The following is a 21,465-nucleotide window of genomic DNA, read 5'->3' as shown; positions in this document are numbered from 1 at the left end:
AAACTTTCTGGCGAAGCAACGTGCTGTCCAACGTCACCGGAGCAAGCAAAGGAGCCAAGGAAGCTTCTGCAAAAATAATGGTGGCAAAGTTTCCTTTCTCGGATTCCTATCGGAGGTTGTGCCGGTCGGGTCCTTGGCGTTTACGCTGCCGAATGTTGGGAAACGACGGATAACGTCACGAACGAACACCGGGAACACGATCCTTAGGCATGCCCTTCTTCAAGGATCATCTTGGATCATGCAGATGCCCTTCCGGCGATTGCGATTCCACCAAAGTCTGTAAAATGAGGTAGTAAGCTTAAGACACCACCCCCACCCCCGCCTTCAACTCTGTTGCCCGGATTATACGGGGCGGGCAGCCAATCAGAAGCCTCAATTCACCCACGGGGTTCGACCCAGCGGCCATGGTCAACTCTCCCGGGTACACAACCTCACGGCTCCTACGGTACGCCCATCACTCGATATCCCCAGGAACCGACTACAATGTAGAACCGAGCCAGGTCGACGAATCACAGTGGGGTCCTCCATCAGGCTCAGAAGCTTGGAAGCCTAGGAAGCTGATATTCTTCTCGACCTGCAGCGCCAAGCCAACGCCACCTTACGCCGTTCATCTCATTCTGCGGCCTGCCCTCTCACTCACCCCACGCGTCGGAGGCTTCATCCCCAATCCGCAGACCGAACACACCAGCTCCTGCCTTTACTGACTTTCCTTTTGCTGTTCCCTGGCATCGTCTCCGCTCGCCGTCAACAACAAGAGCCTTGGCGTTGGAAGCCCGAGATGCCCCCTTTCAAAGTCGCGCAAACACGTGCCTCTGTTGCTCAAAACGAGCCGTAAAGTTACATTCAGTTCCAGCGCACCGTCGCCGACGCCATCATGATATCAGTCTACCCGTCTGAGTCTCCCCTGCGCGGGCCAATCGTACGTCAAGACGGGCACTCGGTGCGACGGAATCCCACCCAACACGTTCACCTAGAGACTAGAGTTCTGTCCAGCCCGGGATCGTGCACCGCTTCCGCGATGTTGACCCGCGAATGCGAGGATCCTCGAACCGACAGAATGGGTTTCATGCAGCAGGCAAGGCTTCGGGACGGACTTTTTCTTGGCGGAGATACGCCCTCTCAAGACATGGGACGACTTTTCCCCCCATCTGATGGTTATGGTATATAAGCTCCCGAGCTGCAGGAAGCTTGCCCTCGAAAATCTCGACCAAGCTCTGCCTCTCTTACCGTCTCTCTCCATTGTGTCTTTGACTTCCCTTTGTAGTCAATTCACTGTAAGTCGGGCAAGATGGTCAAGCTCACCCCCCTCGCTGTTCTGGCTGCGGCTTCGCTGTCGTCCCTTGCGTCAGCGCAGACATACCAGCGCCTTGGGACATGTGCGGACCTCGGCTGCATGCTGCCGCCCGACCAGTCCGAACATTTGCCCGGCCAGGCCTTTGACATTCGTGTCGAGGTCCACGCGCCCGTCAACGGCTCCGAGGCCTTCAACAACGGCGTCCCCGACGAAGCCTTCACGGCCACCATCGCCAAGGAGGGCGGCGCCGCCAAGAGCCTGACCGAATTCTTTGGCGTCGAGGAGCCCAAGCTCGAGAAGTGGACGTTTGGTTGGTACGAGGACCTCTTCGCCGAGGACGCGAAGAAGAAGAGCGTCGTGAACGTGGCCTCCAAGATTTGGCGCCACCTCGCTCTGTACGAACCCGGCAAATACGTCGTCACGCTCACGTATTATGACGGCAAGAAGACCGTCGCCAACTGGGTCGTGCGACCTCTGGCGACGGAGAAGAAGGCCAAGAACGTCATCTTCTTCATTGGTATGTCTTGAGGTGGTGGTTGTGTTCATGCTCGCGCTAATTCGAACGCAGGCGACGGAATGACGACCAACATGGTATTTACGCACGCTTACGGTCGTTGAGGCCGCGCTGACTTTCAACACAGGTCACTGCCGCCCGTCTTCTCGGTCACAAGAGCATCAATGGAAAGTACCAGACCAGCTTGGCTCTGGACAAGTTCCCGGTCATTGGTCACCAGATGACTCATTCCATTGACAGCTACATCACCGACTCTGCCAACTCTGCGTCTGCGCTGTACTCTGGTCACAAGAGCACTGTGAACGCCATGGGGTACGTGGCACAGGAGAACCGCCGGGATGTTTGCGCTGACAGGCGATAGTGTCTATGTCGACTCTTCCCCTGACGCTTTTGACGACCCCAAGGTCGAGACCATTGTCGAGCTGCTCCACCGTATCTGGGTATGTCAGAGAGCTTTCTTGAAACCCCCCGGACCATCCTAACAGACTCAGGGCTCCGCCTGGGGTGCCGTCTCCACGGCCTTCATCGCCGATGCCACCCCCATCGCCCTGACCGCTCACACCCGCGCCCGATCCCTGTACGGACCCCTGATCGACCAGGCCCTGAACGGCGTCACAAACTACACCTGGACCAAGATGAACGGTCCCGACGTCTACCTCGGCGGCGGCGCCGAGCAGTTCTACCCGGGCAAAGGCTCCTACCTGGGCAAGGACTATTACGCCGAGTTCGCCAACAAGGGCTACAACGTCGTCCTGAACAAGACCTCACTCGAGGCTGCCGACCCCAACGAGAGGATCCTCGGCATCTTCACCCAGGGCAACCTCCCCGTCTGGCTCGACCGCAACGTCCTCACCGAGAACCTGGCCAAGCTCAGCAACGACCCCACCGGCAACAAGAGCGCCGCCGCCGACGTCCCCGGCCTCAAGGAGATGACGCTCAAGGCCGTCGAGACCCTGCACAACCGCGGCGGCGACAAGGGCTTCTTCTTGATGTCCGAGGCTGCTTCTATTGACAAGCAGATGCACACCCTCGACTATGACCGCGCGCTCGGTGACCTTCTCGAGCTCGACGACACCGTCAAGGCTACCCTTGAGAAGCTCGAGAAGCTCGGTATTCTCCACGAGACCCTCGTCGTTGTGTCTTCTGATCACGGCCACGGCTTTGAGTGAGTGAACTCCGAATTCCAGGCCGTCTTCTTTCAGTATAGTCACTAACCCAAACAGCGTCTTTGGCAACGCCGACACAAAGTACCTCGCCGAGCAAAAAGACGACCGCGAGAAGCGCAAGGCCGTCGGCGTCTACGCAAACTCGGGCCTCTCCCAGTACACCGTCGAGAAGCCCGGCGTCTCCTACAACACGGGTCCCAACTTCCCTCTCAACTGGAACCCGCGCTACGCCATTGCCGCCGGCTTCGGCGCCAACCCGGACCACCGCGAGGACTACAAGCTCCACGCCGACGGGCCCCGCTTGCCCGCCGTCGCGGCGACCAACACGACGGACTACTATGTCAACCCCAAGGATGCCGTCGACGGTTTCATCGTTAATGGTACCTTGCCCACCGAAGAGGCGCAGGGTGTCCACTCGCTCACCGACGTCGCCGTCTGGGCGCGCGGCCCTTGCCAGGAGACTTTCGGGGGCACCTACAGCAACATTGACGTCTTTTACAAGATGGCCAACTGCCTTGGTCTCGGGCAGCCGCGTAACAATACGGCCCCTGGGTGCGGTGGCGCCGCTCGCCGTGCCAGGGCTCTTCACGCTTGAGTTGGTGTGACAAAAAAAGGTCTTTAGACTTTTGTTTAGCATGGCGAGCAGGTGTTGGGGGGGGGGGGGGGGGGGGTGGGGGGGGGGGGGGGGGGGGGGGGGTGGGGCGGGGGGGGGGGGGGGGGGGGGGGGGGGGGTGGTGTTGACGTTTGGGTGTGGGATGCATATCTGGAGAGGCTGGAGAGGTCTCTCGTTATACTCATCTCGGTGATGAGTTTAGAATATAATATTACGTTGTAAAGAAAGCTCGTCATGTCTTTCGCCATTCCAATGGTCTTGCCAACCAGTCGACATGCCTTTCAATAGACGACGCGGACAGGTAGGTGGACGAAGAGGAACCTATCCCTAGTCTAGAAGCACAATGCCTCTCCAGCATCAGGACCAACACCAATGCAAGGACTTGAATCATGAATCTTGCACACAATAAACTTTGTGCTCTTTTTCAAGTCAACTTTACGAGTCTGGGCCACACGGTGCGGTTGCAACCGGGGCCCAGTTTTCTCGGGCCATGGACGGAACATCGACCGATGAACTGACGATGATCCACTTTCCGTGGTCCGTTTGTTACCCTTCCATCAGGCGACGATGGGTTCTGGCATCCCCGTTGCTCACCTTCAAAGGGCAGAATGTCTGATTCAGTGTTTTTCCCGGAACTTCATAGGCTAGGACGAGGGTGCCCGGGAAAGGGTACAAACAAATGGCTCTTGCCTGCGCCCCAGACGCCGTGGCGAAAAGGTCGGCGGGCAGGGTTACATCCCGGGGAGGACGGACAAGATCAGAATGCGCAGGTGTCAACTGAGGTAGGTACCTATGTCGTGCATTGTTCGTTTCTTGTTTTCAGATTACCAGGGATATGCTTCCCCCAGTTCGGATCTCGCTTGAAAGCCTTTCGAGGAACGGTTCGTTCGGGGTCGATCTCCCGCGCGGTCCGACTCTGCGGGGAGGGGGATTCTCGCAATAGGTACCATTGTTTGACCTCGAGTGGATGCGGCGCACAACACAAACACAACGTCCTTGGCAATCCGAGCCCCCGTGAGAGCTTCACTGCTCTTTCGAGAGGCTGAGATTCGTAACGTGATGTCGAATCAGCATTCCGCGCTTAGTCTAAATGAACTCCCGTAAACCCATCCGCTGCACAAGACTCGTAAGCAATCACCTCTCGGCCAGCCTCTCCAAAATGCCCATCGCCTCCTCATCATCAACCTCACCCTCCGTCAAACAGCTCGAGTGCGCCCACACGCTGCCGTCCCCTTTGAACCCGCCAACCAGCTCCCCAACATTCTCCCTCCTCACCCCGCCGCCGATAATCACCTCCAAGCCCTTGGCCCCCGCCGTCTTGCCGACCTCGGATGCCTCGCGCACAACCTCCTCGAGAGCCCCCCGATTCGCCGCCGCGTTCCCCGGCCCGCCAGACGTGAGCACCCCGCCGAACCCACACGCCGCCAGATCCCGCACCCCCTTTGCAATCGTCCCCGCAGCAGCGCCGTCGCGGATAACATCGTCAAACGCCCGGTGGAAAGAACACGCCAGACCCCCAGCCGCCTCAACGAGCCTCCGATTCCTCTCCACGTCAACCACCACCACCACCCCCCCAACCGCCGACCCCTCGTCGCCGCTACTCCTCTTCAAAACGCCAAACACGAACCCGTCACCTCGATCCGCCCTCAGCATCGGACGAAACGCCTCCACGTCCCGCAGCATCGTCGCAAACTCGTCCTCCGTGTACACGAAATCCACGTCGTCCTCGACACGTTTCCCGCGCGGCCGGATCATGATCCGCACGGGCACCATGAGCCACTTGTTCACGCCCTCGAGGTCCGCCGGCGCCGGCGTCGTGCCGCCGTCGGGGTAGCTGCCCCGCGCGTTGAGCTCGATGCGCTGCGCGCCAATGGCTTGGACGTGGAGCGCCGACGAGGGCGAGAAGACTGGTATCTCGAGGGGGATGGTCATTTTGGGTGTTTGCTCAATGACCGTCAGCTGGCTGGGTGATTGGCTGGGAGAGCGACGTCGATGAGGAAGATGGATTTGAATGAGACGTGGATGTGATGGGTTGAAATCAAAATAAGGTGGCGGGAAAAAAGTAACGAGAACCCTGCAAGTCGTGCCCAATGCTATATAGTTGAATTTGGAAAGAAGTGTGACACAAACAAAAACTCAATTGCCCGACGCCGTGCTTTAAAAGACTTGAGAGTCTGCGATATTCTTGTTTCTTCGCCTTGTTCGCCATCTGCCTTATCCGCCTTGCTTGTCCCCCCTTCGCCCAGACGGCACTTTTAATATCAGATCATGCCACCCTTCCTTGCTGCCGTTCGTGTCAAGTACCCACCGGCAACACGGAGTCTGGAGATTCAAAAGTCGTTCGAGTTTCCTCGGTAGGCTTAGTCATCGTGCATATCTTAATAAACCTGAGACGTGGAATAAGAGATGTAGGATAAAGGGGGCACAACCAATGTCTCGGGAAGCACGGTGAATGATTGATGCTCAATTCCTATGAAGGTCTATATGGGATCATCTCATGGGGGCCCTGGACGACCAGGGTCCAGCCATCTCCCGCTGTCTGCAGTCCTGAAAGCCATGAGGCGTATCTCTCCGGCAACCATGCCATTAACCTCACTCCAACGCCTAGACCAAGGCCCGATTCCTGCTGGATGGCTCAAGCTCTATCTGAAAGCTCGATAGCTTCCTTCCGAATTCGCAGTAGAGTGGTGATGGTCTTTATAATCGTCGCGCACGCTTTCAGAAAAGGTTATTTGTGATTGGCGGACGTAGGAAACTGAATGCGTGTGTCGCCATGGTCAAAATCGCAACGTCTCGCAACGCCTGTAGAGGGAACAAAACAATACAATAACAAACAGCGGTGTGCTTTCCGAGTTCAATCCTGGCGCTGAGCGGGAACATCCTCGAAGGCTGCAAAGTCTTCCTAAAACTCGTCCTCGGGCACGTCAATACTATCCATGAAGGCGCCCTGACGGTTGTTGTGCTCGGCGAGATGCTGGCGAGAAAACAATTGACGCCGGAACCCCTCGTCCCGAGGCTCCTCAAGGCTGTCCATGTAGCCGCCCTGACGATGGGTGTACTCTGTAGGATTTTGACGAATAGAGGTAGAAGGGGAAGAGTGACGCTGAACCAGCTCCTTCTCGGGCTCCTCGCGATGGATTTCGTAGGCACCCTGGTGATGGTAATCCTCAGCGGCATACTGACGAACAGAAGCAGAAGAAGGACGGCGGGACCGCTGCTGCTGATCAGGGCCGGCTGCCGAGGGGCGCTGAATGTAGTCCGGAATGGTTGAATGATGGCCAACGCAGGCGAAGGACGGCGCGTAGATGCTCTGCGCGGAGCTGCCATCAGGCGACATCGAGGCTCGGGGGTCCGAGTAGCGAGGCATCGCATTCTGGACAGCGGAGTGCAGCGAGGAGCCGAATCGGTGTCCGACAGGATAGTCAGAGTAGCCCATCGGCGGCTGCTGCGACTGGGGAGAGGACTGGTACAGAGGATCCTGACCGTACTGGTGGGATCCCGCGATAGCCTGATGACCGCTGTAGCTCATGGAAGGAGCATAGTGGTGCTGACCAGTGTTGTACGCCGGGTTCGCGTGGTATCCCTGATGGTTCCGGCCCTGGTCGTAGTAACCCTGATCGTTGTGACTCTGACCGGAGCTCTTGATGTTGGGGCTCTCATCGTAGTAGCCCTCGGCTCTGGGACCATGATCATAGTAGCCGTGGGTGTTCGGGCCCTGATCGTTGTAGGCCTGGGGGTAAGGGTTCTGGCCGTAGTAGCTGTGAGTGCTTGGGCCTTGGTCATAGTAGCCCTCACTTCTAGGGTTCTGTCCGTAATGGCTCTGCATTCTGGGGCCCTGATCGTAGTAACCCTGGCTCTGGAACCGGGGTTGCGTCGCCAATCGAGCAAGTTCTTGGGGTGGCTGTCGACCACGCTGAGAGAGTCTGGGGCGCTCGTACGGATGAGCACGATGGTCGCGGTTCCGCATGAGAGCTCTCGCTGGGCGAGCGGCGATAGTCGAGCGCTCCGCCGAGATGGTGTGCTGGGGCACCATGCCGGGAACGAAGTTGCCATGAGGGCCCATGTCGACCAAAGGGGCTGGGAGATTGTGAGGAAGAGAAGGATTCTGACCCGGAGCACGCTCAACAGGGCGAGAATCAGCATGGTCAATTCGGTTCTGCTGGTTCACGGCACGGACGATTCCAAGAACATTGTCGTCGTTGTCTTCATCGTCGTCGTCATCTCCATCATAGACATAATCTTCATCATTGCCGTCAGTGTCCTCCAAAAACACATCTCCGTTCTCTTCATCAGTGGTCTCGCCGGTATGCTTGTCGAAGCTAGCTTGGCCCTGTCCATGTTGAGAAGGAGTGGTCGCGTCATCTTGCGTCTTAATCTTTTCCTTCATAGCCCTGGCAATGGCCATCTTCTGCGCGCGCACGTACGGGGCCGCGTTGGGCGAGATCCGGTTCTTTTCAATATTCTGGAAGTAGTGCTCCACTGTGTGATTGTTAGCTTGGTCAGTACATCAGTGGAATGTGCTAGACTTACAGAGACCAAGATGAGTATACTTGCGCTTGGCGTAGAGACCCATGGTCGTCTGCATGATAGGGGCCAGCTCCTCCCAGGTCATTGGTATGCCACCGTCAACACGCTTCTGGGAGTTAGGAACGATCACACGCCAGTAGACGCGCTCTTCTTCCTTGGACCAGACTTTGCCAGGCATGTTGACAGGAATGCTGCGAATGACGAGGATTCTTGGAGAGATAGGTTTGCGGCAATTCTTGCAAGATTTAATGATTCTGTTCGTCTGGTGTCTGTGATGAACTGGTTGGCCGAGGTAAGGACGTCCGCTGAATCACAGACGCTTGCGGTTGTAGGAGAGCAGATGAAGTGAGTGATGCTGTGATTTTGGAAATTAAAATGACTCTTCGGAAGAATTCTGTGCGGAAAGAAGTAAGAAGCGAGTTGAATACGCGATCGCGTCGAATGGAGGAAGGAATAATCAAGGCCCTGACAGAGGAGGAGTGACCGGATTCCAGTTTTGAAGCTGATGGGTTGAGGCAGAGGCTCATATTTTATATTATGGGGGATTGGGACGGCTGTGATGGTCGAGGTGGCCTCAATGGCGGCGAGGTCGGACCGGTGAATCAGCTTGTAGGAAGGAGCAGCTGATTCAAGAGCGGGCATCGTGGTCGTTTTTGAGTGAGGTGAGTTGGGTTTTGGTTTGAAGCGAGCCAAGACCACGTGAGTCCATCGTGGATGAGATGAAAGCCAGCGACCCCATTTGGCTGTTGAGGACTGAAGCCTTGGGCGTGGATGGATGTTGATGTGATCAAAAGCTAGCTGTGATCTAAGAGCGCATCAGAATTTTGACTTGGTTGGAGACCATGTGATTTTGAACGGCATTCTTTGAAAATGTGCGATACAATTGGAACAGCCGAATGGGCCTGCTATGAGCGATGAACAGGCTTAGGCTTGGGTGTGTGCATTGTAGGTAGCCCTTTTCGCACAGCGAGTTCTCAACGATACCGAAGACGACCTAGCAGATGCCACTACCTTCCATCGAGAATTTGTAGTGACATGTTGGAATCTACTGGGCCATTCGCTGGATCAACTTCGGCATTGTCGTTATTCGAGCGGGTGATTTGGATCAGTGCGTGTGCAAGAATTGAAGCCAGAGTCCCTTTGACTGGGGAGAACAATTTCGAACGAGATGTGCAGCATAATGCTGAACTGGGCCCTTTGAGCGTAGGGTTAAGGCACAATTATAACAGTGAGGCCCATTGCTTACAGCTATTCGAAAGGACTGCGAGGGTCTGCTGCCTTGTACCCCCTGGCTGTCAGCGCTGCCGCTAGACGCCACTCAAGCCTCGAGAGCTGTCATCATGTTAGAATCTATTGCCTGACTCTGTGGGACTATACTTGCAATGCTCTTCTTCTCTGGTGCCACAACACCTTCCCTGATCCAAAAACCCCAGCCACCCATCATGTTGGCTAGCATCATGTCTGTCGTCAGGCGGTCACCGACGACGGCGACCTGGGATGGATGGGAGACTCCTGTTTCGGGATGGCTCCGGAAATACTCCATGATTTCGGTGCCACAGCCGGGTTTTTTCGTCTTGTGAGGCAGGACAGTGATGCCAGTTGCCTCTTCCAGCTCCTTGGCCAGCTTGAGGGAGCTGTCGTAAGAGGTAGCCCCGGCCGTGTTGGATACGATGACCAGCCGACGGCCAGGATACGCGGCCTTGAGCTGCTCGAAGCGCTCCTTCATGATGATTGAGCAATCTGGAATTTTTAAAGAAGCTTGCAGTGACCTACCTTGTAAGGCTTGTGGACCTCATTCGTGTGGGGAACCGCGAAGCAGTCGTCCTTGTCGAGCACGACAGCTCTGATGTCGCATTGCCGGTTCTGGCCCTCGAAAGCTTTTTCAAACGGGATTGGCAGGTCATTGAAAGTCGCAACCGTATGCTGCGGCAGACACAGAGTCGGTTTGAAAAGAAGCTTGAACACGTTCACCGTGCCCGAGAGGTTGAGATTCATCTTGCTAGTCGGCCCTGAAGTGAGGATGGATTGGGGAGGACTGAAGTCTGAGGAAGGCGGGTGAGATTTAGCATGTAGGAGCTTGGGCCACCTGCAGAATTGGGCGACAGCTACCCCTGTTCGTCGATAAGATAAGACAGCGGATGTGCCTGCGCCAGCCCACGTCACTTGCGCCGGTCAACTCAATTAGAGACCGGGGCCCACTTTGCCGCCTCCCTGTCCGACTGCACATTTTCGCGTTCAGCGCGTCGTCTCCGGTTGCCGTGCCGTCGAAAGCCGCCAAATATTGACCAACAACCGCCCCATTGAACCACATCAGCGAAAAACCGCAGCAGATCGACGGAGCACACACGAAAATGGCCCGGAAAAGACCGCAGGAACCAGATGTGGGCGACTCCCCGAGCGGCCGACTGAGCCAGAAGCGCTCCCGCCAACAGCTGCAGGACGGAGCCGACGATGAGCCCGTCAACGGGACTCCCTCGAAGCGGAGGCGCCAGGCAGCGGACCCTTATGAAGTGCCCTCTGATAGCGATGCCAACGAGGAAGAGAATGAGGAGGAGGCGGCAGAAACCGAACCCGAAGAATATACCCCGAAAAAGCGAAGAGGTCGTCCGCCGAAACCCGCGACCCCAAAAGCCAGCGGTGCGGTCACCCCCTCGAAGCTACGACAGGTGAACACGCTGGTGACACCGGTGAAGGCCGCCATCACCCCGCGAAGGAGACAGGCCGCCGACCGTTCCGCGCGGAGGAAGAGCGCCAGGGCTCTCATCCAGAGCATTGTCGCCGACGAGAACAGCGACGAGGACGACGACGACAGTCTAGCCCGCGAAATCTACGAGTCGAGCGAGGAAGACGACGATGAAGTTGAGGAGCAAGGCACGCCACGGGCGACAACGGCAACAACGAAATCAACAGCAGCATCGGCATCAACAGCACGAGAAGCAGCACAGCCCTCCGAGCCAGAAACACCATCAGCAACCCCCCGCCGCCGCGGCCGCCCACGCAAACAGCCGCCACCCAAATCGCCGACCCCGCCCCGCGACCTGCCCCCCCACGAGATCTACTTTGAGCACAACAAGCCCGGCCGCGCAAAGACGTCCCACAACACTCTCGTCTCCCTAGAACTCCTCACCCACGAAGAGTACTTTGACCTGCTCCGCGCCCGCCGGGAGGGAGAGAAAGACCCCCACGAAGAGGACCTCGCCTACCTGCAGTCCCTCCACGAGACCTCCTTTGAGCAGTGGCGGTTCGAGCTCGCCCAAAGTTTCAGCCTATGCCTCTACGGCCACGGGTCGAAGCGCGGACTCACGGCCAAGCTGGCGGAGCACCTCTACGCCGCGGACCCCAATGCCCCGATCGTGGTGGTGAACGGCTACGTACGCTCCCTCACGGCCCGCGACGTCTTCACCACCGTCGCCGCGGCCCTCGGCGGTAATCCCCCCGTCAAACTCCCCGCCCAGACGACAGCCATGGTCCAAGCCCTCTCCTCCGCCCTCACATCATCGTCGTCGCACCACCCCATAACAATAATCCTAAACTCCATCGACGCAGCCCCCCTCCGCAAACCAGCAACCCAACAACTCCTCTCCCAGCTGGCCTCCCACCCACGCATCCGCCTCGTCGCAACGGCAGACACACCCTCCTTCCCCCTCCTCTGGGACGCCGCCCAGCGCACGGCCTTCAACTTCCTCTTCCACGACGCCACCACCCTCCAACCCTTGGAGGTCGAGCTCGACCCCGTAGACGAGGTCCACGAGCTCCTCGGCCGGAAAGCGCGCCGCGTCAACGGCAAAGACGGCGTCGTCTTTGTCCTGCGCTCACTGCCGGAGAACGCAAAGAAGCTGTTTGAGCTGCTCGTCATCGAGGTCCTGGCCGCCATGGACGACGATGGCGGTGGACAGCACGGGGCTGAGAATCCGGGCGTGGAGTACCGCATGGTGTACAACAAGGCTGTGGAGGATTTCATCTGCAGTTCCGAGATGGCGTTCCGGACGCTGCTGAAGGAGTATGTTCTTCCCCATTCTGGCCACCATGACGATGTCGAGCTGACACGAAGACAGGTTCCACGACCATCAAATCATTACGAGCAGGAAAGATACCCTCGGCACAGAGCTGTTGAGTATCCCCTTTAGGCGGGAGGAGCTCGAGGCCATTCTCGAGGACTTGATGTCATGAGTTACGGTCACCCTATGCATAAAAATCATTTTACGCAAAGTACGGATACACTCCAGGCATTTACATTGAAAAGGAGGAAAATGGGATTAAACGCATACCGGCGTTGGTCGACATTTATCTCTACTTCATACCGATTGATTCACCCAAATCACAAATGAAGGCCAAGGCATTGCATTCATAATCATGATCCCCTATGCTCTAGGAGTATTTTCTTAAAAAGCCAACCCATCTCGTGAAAATCCACCCCCTTGTAAAACGCCAACCCATGACACCTCTACACTCCTATACTTTTAACACACGTCCAGAGGACCACCGGCACAATAACATTATCGTTTCCGCCGGTCAAGACCGCCTCTGTCAAGCTCGCTATGCTGGCGCAGAAGCCGGCGTTCCCGGCCGACGTGGGCCAGGCCACCGATTGCTCCTCCGCGACGGGCCACCCTCCGACCCGAAGCCACGTCGTGGCAGCCATGAGACCGAGGAACACGGCTACAGCAAAAGCGACGCTGCCCTCGAGACTCTTGCCGCCGCCCCAGACCCATTTCCTGTGCCCGTAACGCCTGCCGATGAGGGACGCCGCCGCATCGCCGAGGCCGACGCAAATAACGCCCGCCACCATGCTGACTTCACGCGTCGGGACCTCCCACCCGGTCAAGTAGCCACTGCCGGTGCGCGGAAGGGTGGCGAGAGATAGCCAGAGAGGGATCGCACACCCAATGAGGAGGAACAGGTGAGAGATGACGACGGGCCCCTTGTGATCTCTGCCATCCACGTATGGAGTGAGGAAGGAGGCGATGGGTCGGGACAGGGGCGGAAGTTGACTGGCCCGTAGCAGGTCGAGAATTAGGAAGATTGCGAGGACGAGCGACAACGCCAAGGCCGCGAACACGGGGTCAACAAAGGTCGCAGGGAGGAACATGCCGACCATCATGAAGTGGAACACCTTTCGTCTCGTATCCACTTCGTACTTGGGATCCAGGCGAATGACCACAGTCAAGCCGACAATGACAATGGCAAGCCAGTATGCGGCCATCAAGAGTCGCGTGTTCGCTTCGCCAAAGTCGAAAAGCCGAATGTGCTGCACCCAGCCCTGGTGGCAGGACGCCTTGACATCCTCGCCCAGGCGCGCAGGCAAGCATATCCACCTCTCCAGGTTCGCTTCGACGACTTTGAACCTGAACCATGGCAGCTCGCCGAAAAGGTACCCCAGTGCCCAGCCGATGGGCTCATTACCCAGCAGAGCATGACGGCCAATGTACTCTCGCACAGGCACGAGAATGATGAGGACAATACAGACGTAAACGTACGTTGCGTACGACCACTTCCTCACGGTGGCTTGCGCCTCGGTCAGCTTGAAGAACGAGCGGACGGTAGTCGAAGCGGTCCGTTTCCTGCGGCCCGCTGAAGTGTGGGTCAAGGATCGCCTTGGCCGCTGCAAAACGTAGGGAAACGTGTTGCGTCGTCCAGCGGCGAACCCGTCTGGTGATCCCGGCGCTTTGCCATCTGGAGAAGCGCTCATCTTGCGGTCTCCTCGGGACGGCAGGTCGGCCATGCCAAACGTCCTGACTCTCATCGGCTTCGCAAATGGCCCATTGACGATTTCCTCCTCGGAGTCGCCAAGCTCAGATGCCGATTCCTCCAGTGACGATCCCAATAACTCGTGCTTGAAGCGCCGGATAGAGAGTCCCTCGGAAAGAAACCCAAAGACGGACGACTTCTTCGACGGGCTCACAACGCGCCTGAAGCGCAGCCTTGGGACCCTAGCCAAGGCGATGCCCCATTGAATCACCGGTCCGCATATGACGAGCACGCCCACGCCACCTCCCCAAAGCAGCGCTTGGAGAATGGTGGCCTGAGGTGAGTGGGCGAGGAGCAGCACATTAATCAAGGCAATCGAGAGCAGTTGCAGCTCGGCTGTGAGCAAGCTCGTCGTAGTAAGATAGTGCAGCACCACAAGCAGCGTCTGGTGCAGCGGGTAGAGGAGAACGGCAGTCTCTGAGCTGATGCTCGGCCTGGCTGAGGCCGCTTCGGGGTGCTGCTGCGACATCCATATCGGAATGCAGGATAGGGCCCATTGCAGGGGATTAATGGCTTCGTGAGCGCGAGCAGTAGGGATTAAGTATTTGGGTATCGAAGAAATGCTGAGAATGATGTTTGTGAGGACAACCGCCTGATTGTCGGGAGATATTAAAAGTGACACGAGTAGTGTCACAGACGGCGGATACAGAATTGGCGCGGGGTCAAAGACGGTGGGCACAGCAATGGTTGGCTTCTTGGAAGATGCCCTTTGGCGGGTTGACCATGCGATGAGTCGGATAGGGTAGAGGATCATCAGGGAGATGATCAGCGCGGCTGGGAAACGCAATTCTGCATACTGTGAGCTCAAGTTCGGGGGGGTCCAGGCTGGATATGACACACCTCTGCTCCACGCCGTGAATAGTGGCTTTACCAGCGGATTTGAGCGAGCCACTGCGAACAGCGAACCAACGATGATGAACTCTGATACTCGCCGGATGAGCTCCTTTGTGCGGCGGTAGTTGCGTTCGTTGAGAAACCTGCGGGCCTCTTTCCGATCCTCCTTTTCTTTTTGCATCCGCAGAGCATCTTCTTCCTGATCTGGAGAGAGAAGGGGCGTTGACGAGCCGGACAATACCTCGTTTCGGCCCCTCAATCCCTTGTGCAGACGGACCTTGGGCGCCGGCAAGCCCTTCAAGAAGTGCTCATCGTCCGCTTCGGTGCCGCTGTCGCTACCCTGCGAAGAGTCCTTGGCAAAAGACGGAAAGGGAGACGGGGTTCGGCTCGACTCCGTCGACGATGACGTCCTCGGCGGTGTCGGGGCCGTATTAGACGGTTTATAGACTAGGCGGTGGGCGGGGTGAGGAAGCTCCGTATTGAGGTGGTGGTAGGGATGGGGAGAGCGGTTGAGAGTTCGAATTTCATCGATTCCTTCCGTATCGTGGCCGAAGAGAGCGTTCGGTTCGAGATGCGCGGGCATGGCGGAGCTATCGCATCGGAGAGGGCTGCCGCGCCAGCATTCATCCACAGATTGTCGAGGCTCACTTGGAGGTGGGCGTTGGTGTTGGCGCTGCTGGGCAACATGGAATTGGGTGCGACGGATGCCACAGGGCTAAAGACGGTCGCAATGCGATTCGAGAGGTCGGGCTTGTTCTGTGAAGTGTTGCTACGATGATGTTGCTTCTGTCACGTCACGCCACGAGTGACTGGAGATGGGGAAGATGTTCACGGCGAGGCGGCGGTTGTGGGGAGCTCCATCACATGAAAGATGCGAATTGGCAGCTGTGTTGTCATCTGGGCTGGCTGGTTAGCGGGCTGTCTGGCAGCGTCAGTCTCTGTTGGGAAAGCGGATCATCAGCCGCGCGGCGCCAGGGAGTCATGCGCCAACGCGACTGGACGGGGCGGGACAGCGGGCGACAGCGACAGCGACAGCGACAGCGACAGACACATCCCCATCGGATTTCAAGAGGCGCACGAGCCACAGGGCCAAACGAACACAGCCTGTGGCTGAGCCAGCAGCCGCAGAGGTTCTGCTGCGATTGCTGCTCTTGGCGGGGCACTCGGGGGTCGCCAAGATTGCCTTCCGGGTACCGAAAGGCAGGCTTAACTAAAGTACCTAAGTAAGGTACTGCCCGACCCGGGACCGAAGACGAGGAGCAGTGGCCGGCGTCGGTCTTTCCTCTACAAGACTCTACAAGACTAAAGAGGCTGACGAGAGACACCGCGATGAAGCTCACCAACCATGATCAAACGCGCCCACCCCAAGGACGTTCCAGACGTGACCCCAGACGTCGGTGACCTCACATCCGACACGCGGTCAGGATAGCCTCAATTCGGGACCTCTATGCGGCGGACATTGCCAGATTCCTGCAGGCATGGCCCGGCAATGTTGACGTCGCAGTGACATTCTTAAGTAATCCCAACGCACAAACGACACAGCACAGGCCAAGCCAGAGCGGAATCAGCCTTCAGCCCTTCAAGAGATGAAGAAACTCAATTGGGCCCGTCAATCCAGTGATGGCCGGCCTGATACCCAGCAGCTCTTGGCGACGCCACACGTCGTTGTGGTGACGGCTGAGCCTCCAGCGGCGCCTTCTATGTGATGCTCGCGACCCTCACGATGATGATGATGCACAGGTTCAGGACGAGCTCACCTGCGGAGAGAAAGGCAGGTTATGATGTTGCTACCTACATGGTGGACTACTGACATAATCTTCCGGGAGCTGACGTTGATCACTCCAGAGTTCCAGAGTTTAAAGAAAGAATTGGAGAAGTATGCCAAGTGCTGTTCCCAGGTCAATGTCGGTTTGCCATTTCGGCCGGTTTTGCAGCATCGACATCCCATCTGATGCTCTGCACACTCGCCAAGCGGCGTCGCAAGCCTAAGGAAAACCTGACAAAAATATCTATCAATCGGAGAATCCAGAGGCAAGCCACAATCACCAGATCGTGAGGCAGCGCTGACCGTTCCCCAATGCGGACGACACCATCTTTATTTTATCCCGTCAAACGTACGAATAGCGAGCTGGCACAACTGCCTCAGCCTCCTCACCTCCCGCTAGCATCCGGATGCTCTAGCGGGCCACGAAGCCTGCATCGGCATCCACGAATGCAAAAAGGGTCGAGGGCCGGCATTCGGCTGCCCGTAACCCCCCCAGCTCTCGTCGGCCAAATCTCGTATTACCTGGTCCCTGCAGCGGGTCGAGGATTGGCTGGCAGGGACTGGGGCATGCTGGAGAGACAGCTGCACAGGGCCGCTCCCCTAGACAGGACACTGGGCAGGAAAAAAGTCAAAATACGAGAGTCGACTGTTTGACTGTTCACTGTTTACCGCGGATAAGGACCCGTATCGTAGTTTGATAGGGTGACAATGGAAGGTCGCTGTTTCAAACGCACGCAAACAAAACGTCAAACGGGCCAGACGGGCCAAGAAACCGTACGGGTGGCTTCAGGTGCGCAACGCTCCGAACGAGCGACCTTCACAGCCACCTCCACGTACCAAAGGTAGGACAAAAGACCGACGGGTGTCTCCAGATCAGATGGATGCGTGAGCCCGTCCGTACACGTTGTGCAGTTGCACCTCGCCGTTTGACGTGTTCCACACCAGATTCAGGTACAACGATGCTCAGGGGAGGTGGCTCTTTTATGGAGAGAGATTCTATCAATGGACGGACGACCATCGACAAACACGGAGGGAGTGATATTGAGGCTCTATTGACGGGAGGGGAGACCGAGGCAAGCAAGCGGCAAAAGCAAACATGGCCTTATCAGCTCCCTTGGGACACCATGCCTGCAAAGCTGACCGGACTAGCAGTGGGTTCGTAATCGGCCTGCATGCAGTGCCAGCGCGGTGGATGTCGCAAAGATGCTGCAGCACGCCAGCACCGAGTGTGCGAGTGCAGGCCCCGACTGTCAGCCCCCCCCTCCACCCAGAAGCAATGAATCCAACGAGGGAAGCAATTGGACAGGAAAATCCCATGGTCTGACTGATCATCAAGTCTGCATGTGGCCTTGGGCATGCGGCGGTACACCAGCAAAGTCTACGAGTGCGGCACCATCGCGGAGCGTCTGAAGTTGGCAAACACCAGATGGCTCGTATCGCGGCGTAGCCCATGTTGTACGCAACACCTACACCCACAGCATGTGCAAAATGGGTGGGACAAGGAATCAGACTGACGATGGACTCCGGAGACGATACGAGAGCCTGAGACGCGTGTGTTTTGGTGATGTCACAATCCACTCAACGGCAGCACCGGGCTGAGGAACATGAGCCAAGTCACAAGTGGCTTTTGGCCAGTGGGTACGAGGCAACGGAAAGACATGCCTAGCGCAGAGGCCACGCCCGGAGGAATTAATGGGCTTTTGGCATTCCCGGCCAAGATTGGGGCAGGAGGAGCAAAATATTATTCAACATTGGATCGACTGGAGCCGAGGACGGACGGTGACGGGCTGCTGAGTGGGACACTGGGAACCCGCGCCTGACGATCCCTGTGCGGCCTGCCGGTGCAGACTCTTGCACGCCGCACGATGGACACCAGTGACGAGCGATAGCGACGCAAGATGTGGATGGACTGATGAAATGGGGAAGCTCGGTTTGGGGTGACGGTGGAGAAGGTTACACTGGGTCAGTGGCTCGGTTCGTCACCCTTTTTTTTTTTTTCCCTCTCCCACAGAGCTGCGCAGAGCTACGAGTTGGGACGGATAGCTACTATTAGAGCTAGACCGACAGGACAGGGGTACGTCGTCGGGGCGGCGAAACAGGGAATCTTTATATGCACAAAAATGTGTTTTCCTCCAGCCGACTGGGCGACGCCAATGTGCATTCTGCCTGGGACGATCTTCAACAGGTTTAAACGCCAATCCCCTTTGCTCGTTCGCCTCTGACTCTCTCGTCTGATCATCCGTCTTGTCTCTCGCCATCCTCTCGCTCGACTGGTGGTTATCACGGTCTGTTATTACGCTCGCTGTGTGTGTTACAATCAGCGCCACATCCTTCCAGCAACACCGAATTCTCGTCATCCCCCGACTCCTCACATTCCAAGGCATCGGTCTCAGGCTCGTGAAATTGCCGGACTGCGCAACAATCTACACACATACCTATCAGCTAGTTTCGACCTCGGTCCCTTGGACGGGTAGGGGCCTGCTTTCGTTCATTCTCAAACGATAAACATTCAGCAGCAAGGTTTTTTTGGGTGGTTTTTTTTATTTTATTTTTGCTTTTGATACCGAACCCCGGGGACCGGAGAAGAAGCGTGCGGTGTGCGGCGTGCCTCAACCCGACCCTCTCAGTCAGTCTAAAAGCTATTAGCTCGACGGGTCTCACTACTCCGGAATCCCATCCTTGGCCTCACCCCCAACCACCAGCCACCCACCGACAATTACAAAGGGGTTCGGCCGGTCAGGTACCACCGCACATTGTCCTTTTAGATCGCCTCTTGCCCCTCTCTCCTCACATCAGAACGGAGGCCGCTTGCGACCTATACAAACCTGCAAGCCTCTCTTTGCAGTCCACCTCTTGGGTCGTCGCGCAGCCCCCCCCCCCACCTCTCCTCTTACATCTGCATCTCGTCTTTTCGCCGCCTTTGCTGCAGCCGGGACGCTAAACAGAGGCCCGCATCGTGTCACCGACCCTACCCTGTACACCTACTTGCGTGTCCATCCATTGGACATTCATAGCTGTCGTTTCCGTCCTGCAGTCTTGGGTGCGGTAAACCTTCCTGGCCTCTCCGTCCTTTCTATAACAACCCGGATCACCTCACATCCCCGTCGCTATCATGGCTTCCGACACAAAGTACGACCAACACCTAGAAGAGGGATTGCTGCCAGTTGCTGTCAACGAGAAGGGGACTTTGACTTCGACTTCGAGACCATCCAGGACGCCGCTGCCGAACAAAATGACTGCTGCACGCCGTGTCCTGCTCACCGTCTTGGTGTGCGGCTTGATGAGCCTCAGTCTCGCCTCGGCCATCGGTCACATGGCGAGACCTTGCACCAGAGATCATCAAGAGCAAGTCCTGGTTGCTGAGGGTGATGTGAAGGACGCCGCCAAAGTGGATCTCATTCACAGGCTCCTCCACGCCTACTTCCCCGACCGCTACCAGGATGGGGTCTATGCCTCGGACAAGGAAGCCATTGCTGCTTTCCAGGCGGACGACTCCGAGCTGGCCTCTGCTCTCGGTCAGTTGGAGAAGCGCCAGGACAATGGCACCTCGAGTGCTGCTGCCACTGCCACTCTTACCCCATCGGCCACCGAAGCTGCCACGCCATCCGCCTCGTCCGCGCCGCCTGCGAGTGACACGCCGACCCCGACCCCGACACCGACTCCGACACCGACTCCAACGCCGTCTACTCCGGCCACCACCTCCGCTGCTCCCCCGGCGTCCTCCTCCGCAGAGGCCCAGCAGTCTTCCACCACGCCTCAGCAGACTTCGCAAGAGCAGACCACACCCCAGCAGTCATCGCAACCCGCAGCCACCACCCCCACGACACAACCAACGTCAGCAGCAGCAGCCCCTACTTCTGGTACGTCTCAATCGGAGCCGCAAGCATCTCCCTCTTCTACTGTTGGGCCGTCTACCGCCTCTACTGAGTCTCCTCCGACGACCAGTGGGTCTCCTTCCTCTTCTTCTCCCCCTCCCCCTTCTTCTGCCCCCTCCTCGTCCGCTCCCACCACGGCCTCCCCGGGGTCTTCGAGTGCGTCCGCGCCGGGTACGTCTGCTTCCCCCTCTCCTGAGACTACTACGGTCGTGACGACCTCGTCCACCGCGATTTCCACCGAGCCCGTGTCGTCGACTGTGTCTGTATCTGGTATGTTGTGTTTGTTGGTTTTGTAGCTCAGTCGATTCATGTTTAGCCCTGGGCGGCTGTGGCGGGATTACGGTTGATTGGGTTTCTCACTAGCCTCGTAGTCCCTTCTCCTTATCGCTTTCTTCTCGATCCATCCATGCATGGTGCATCCATTTGCTAACCAAGTCCAGGCACCACCCGCCAAGGCACCACCACCACGCGTGCCGCGCCCAGGACCACCTCGTTCAGCGAGGTCAAGACCACCTTCACGTCGACCGCCTCCAACGGCGACGTTGTCCTCGTGACCGCCACGTCCTTTGTCGCGGTCGAACCCGAACCGGCCGCCACCTCGTCATCCGGTTCCGGCAACAGCGGCGGCGGTCTGCAAAACGTCGCCGTCCCCATCGGCAGCGTTTCCGTCCTGCCCATCTCCCTCGCCGCCTTTGTGGCCGGCGCCATGCTCTTGCTGTGATGGCAACGTCCGCGTGTGACGAATTTCTGTTTTAAAATATTGACTCCATTCCTTATTATTTTTGGGGCGTGTATTCCCGGGAACACAACGGCAGCGGGCGACGGCGGCATAATAAACATCAGCATCACAACTTACTCACGACATTTTACGGTCTTATTCACTCCTTGCATACAAACTGGTGGGCGGCACAACAAACACACGATACATAGACTTTGCGCGGCAATGCGCCGATATTTGATATTTTTGGGAGGGAGGAGAATAATAGATCAGGGGGTGGCACACCATAAAACACCGTGGCCTCGGAACAGAGGAGGAGGAGAAAGTGGAAGAGGAAGTGCAAGTGGAAGAAAACAGGTCATCACAATAGCACCTGAAGGCAGTCAGTCCTTGGCAGACCAGAGAAAAAGT

The 21,465-nt window shown here is 57.3% G+C and overlaps 9 protein-coding genes across 9 annotated transcripts; 5 read left to right on the top strand and 4 right to left on the bottom strand.

Moving 5' to 3' along the window:
- Positions 1 to 404: 404 nt before the first annotated feature.
- Positions 405 to 704, top strand: CORC01_01955 (uncharacterized protein; the record flags this gene model as incomplete). The annotated part of the gene is made up of 1 exon (XM_022613608.1): positions 405 to 704. One exon carries the CDS (start codon positions 405 to 407, stop codon positions 702 to 704), a length of 300 nt encoding a protein of 99 aa, XP_022479992.1.
- Positions 705 to 1,288: 584 nt separating this feature from the next.
- Positions 1,289 to 3,569, top strand: CORC01_01954 (alkaline phosphatase; the record flags this gene model as incomplete). Its single annotated transcript, XM_022613607.1, has 6 exons — positions 1,289 to 1,811; positions 1,863 to 1,885; positions 1,936 to 2,120; positions 2,170 to 2,248; positions 2,294 to 2,973; positions 3,032 to 3,569. The coding sequence occupies 6 exons, from the start codon at positions 1,289 to 1,291 to the stop codon at positions 3,567 to 3,569; spliced, it is 2,028 nt and encodes a 675-aa protein (XP_022479991.1).
- A 1,152-nt stretch (positions 3,570 to 4,721) lies between these two features.
- On the bottom strand, positions 4,722 to 5,519 carry CORC01_01953 (CutC family protein; the record flags this gene model as incomplete). The annotated part of the gene is made up of 1 exon (XM_022613606.1): positions 4,722 to 5,519. One exon carries the CDS (start codon positions 5,517 to 5,519, stop codon positions 4,722 to 4,724), a length of 798 nt encoding a protein of 265 aa, XP_022479990.1.
- A 970-nt stretch (positions 5,520 to 6,489) lies between these two features.
- On the bottom strand, positions 6,490 to 8,292 carry CORC01_01952 (uncharacterized protein; the record flags this gene model as incomplete). Its single annotated transcript, XM_022613605.1, has 2 exons — positions 6,490 to 8,066; positions 8,118 to 8,292. 2 exons carry the CDS (start codon positions 8,290 to 8,292, stop codon positions 6,490 to 6,492), a joined length of 1,752 nt encoding a protein of 583 aa, XP_022479989.1.
- Positions 8,293 to 9,432: 1,140 nt separating this feature from the next.
- On the bottom strand, positions 9,433 to 10,109 carry CORC01_01951 (HAD superfamily phosphatase; the record flags this gene model as incomplete). Its single annotated transcript, XM_022613604.1, has 3 exons — positions 9,433 to 9,446; positions 9,492 to 9,834; positions 9,888 to 10,109. The coding sequence occupies 3 exons, from the start codon at positions 10,107 to 10,109 to the stop codon at positions 9,433 to 9,435; spliced, it is 579 nt and encodes a 192-aa protein (XP_022479988.1).
- A 356-nt stretch (positions 10,110 to 10,465) lies between these two features.
- CORC01_01950 (origin recognition complex subunit 2) lies at positions 10,466 to 12,284 on the top strand (the record flags this gene model as incomplete). The annotated part of the gene is made up of 2 exons (XM_022613603.1): positions 10,466 to 12,114; positions 12,170 to 12,284. 2 exons carry the CDS (start codon positions 10,466 to 10,468, stop codon positions 12,282 to 12,284), a joined length of 1,764 nt encoding a protein of 587 aa, XP_022479987.1.
- A 274-nt stretch (positions 12,285 to 12,558) lies between these two features.
- On the bottom strand, positions 12,559 to 15,279 carry CORC01_01949 (cytidylyltransferase; the record flags this gene model as incomplete). Its single annotated transcript, XM_022613602.1, has 2 exons — positions 12,559 to 14,651; positions 14,703 to 15,279. The coding sequence occupies 2 exons, from the start codon at positions 15,277 to 15,279 to the stop codon at positions 12,559 to 12,561; spliced, it is 2,670 nt and encodes an 889-aa protein (XP_022479986.1).
- A 1,003-nt stretch (positions 15,280 to 16,282) lies between these two features.
- CORC01_01948 (uncharacterized protein) lies at positions 16,283 to 16,402 on the top strand (the record flags this gene model as incomplete). Its single annotated transcript, XM_022613601.1, has 1 exon — positions 16,283 to 16,402. One exon carries the CDS (start codon positions 16,283 to 16,285, stop codon positions 16,400 to 16,402), a length of 120 nt encoding a protein of 39 aa, XP_022479985.1.
- Positions 16,403 to 19,573: 3,171 nt separating this feature from the next.
- Positions 19,574 to 21,057, top strand: CORC01_01947 (uncharacterized protein; the record flags this gene model as incomplete). Its single annotated transcript, XM_022613600.1, has 2 exons — positions 19,574 to 20,606; positions 20,777 to 21,057. 2 exons carry the CDS (start codon positions 19,574 to 19,576, stop codon positions 21,055 to 21,057), a joined length of 1,314 nt encoding a protein of 437 aa, XP_022479984.1.
- Between the last annotated feature and the right edge of the window lie 408 nt (positions 21,058 to 21,465).

The sequence above is a fragment of the Colletotrichum orchidophilum genome (assembly GCF_001831195.1).
Source record: "Colletotrichum orchidophilum strain IMI 309357 chromosome Unknown Scaffold_10.1, whole genome shotgun sequence".
In the NCBI taxonomy this organism is placed as follows: Eukaryota; Fungi; Ascomycota; class Sordariomycetes; order Glomerellales; family Glomerellaceae; genus Colletotrichum; species Colletotrichum orchidophilum.
The sequence above is the reverse complement of the archived record's forward strand: the minus strand, read 5'-3'. Positions and strand labels throughout refer to the sequence as shown.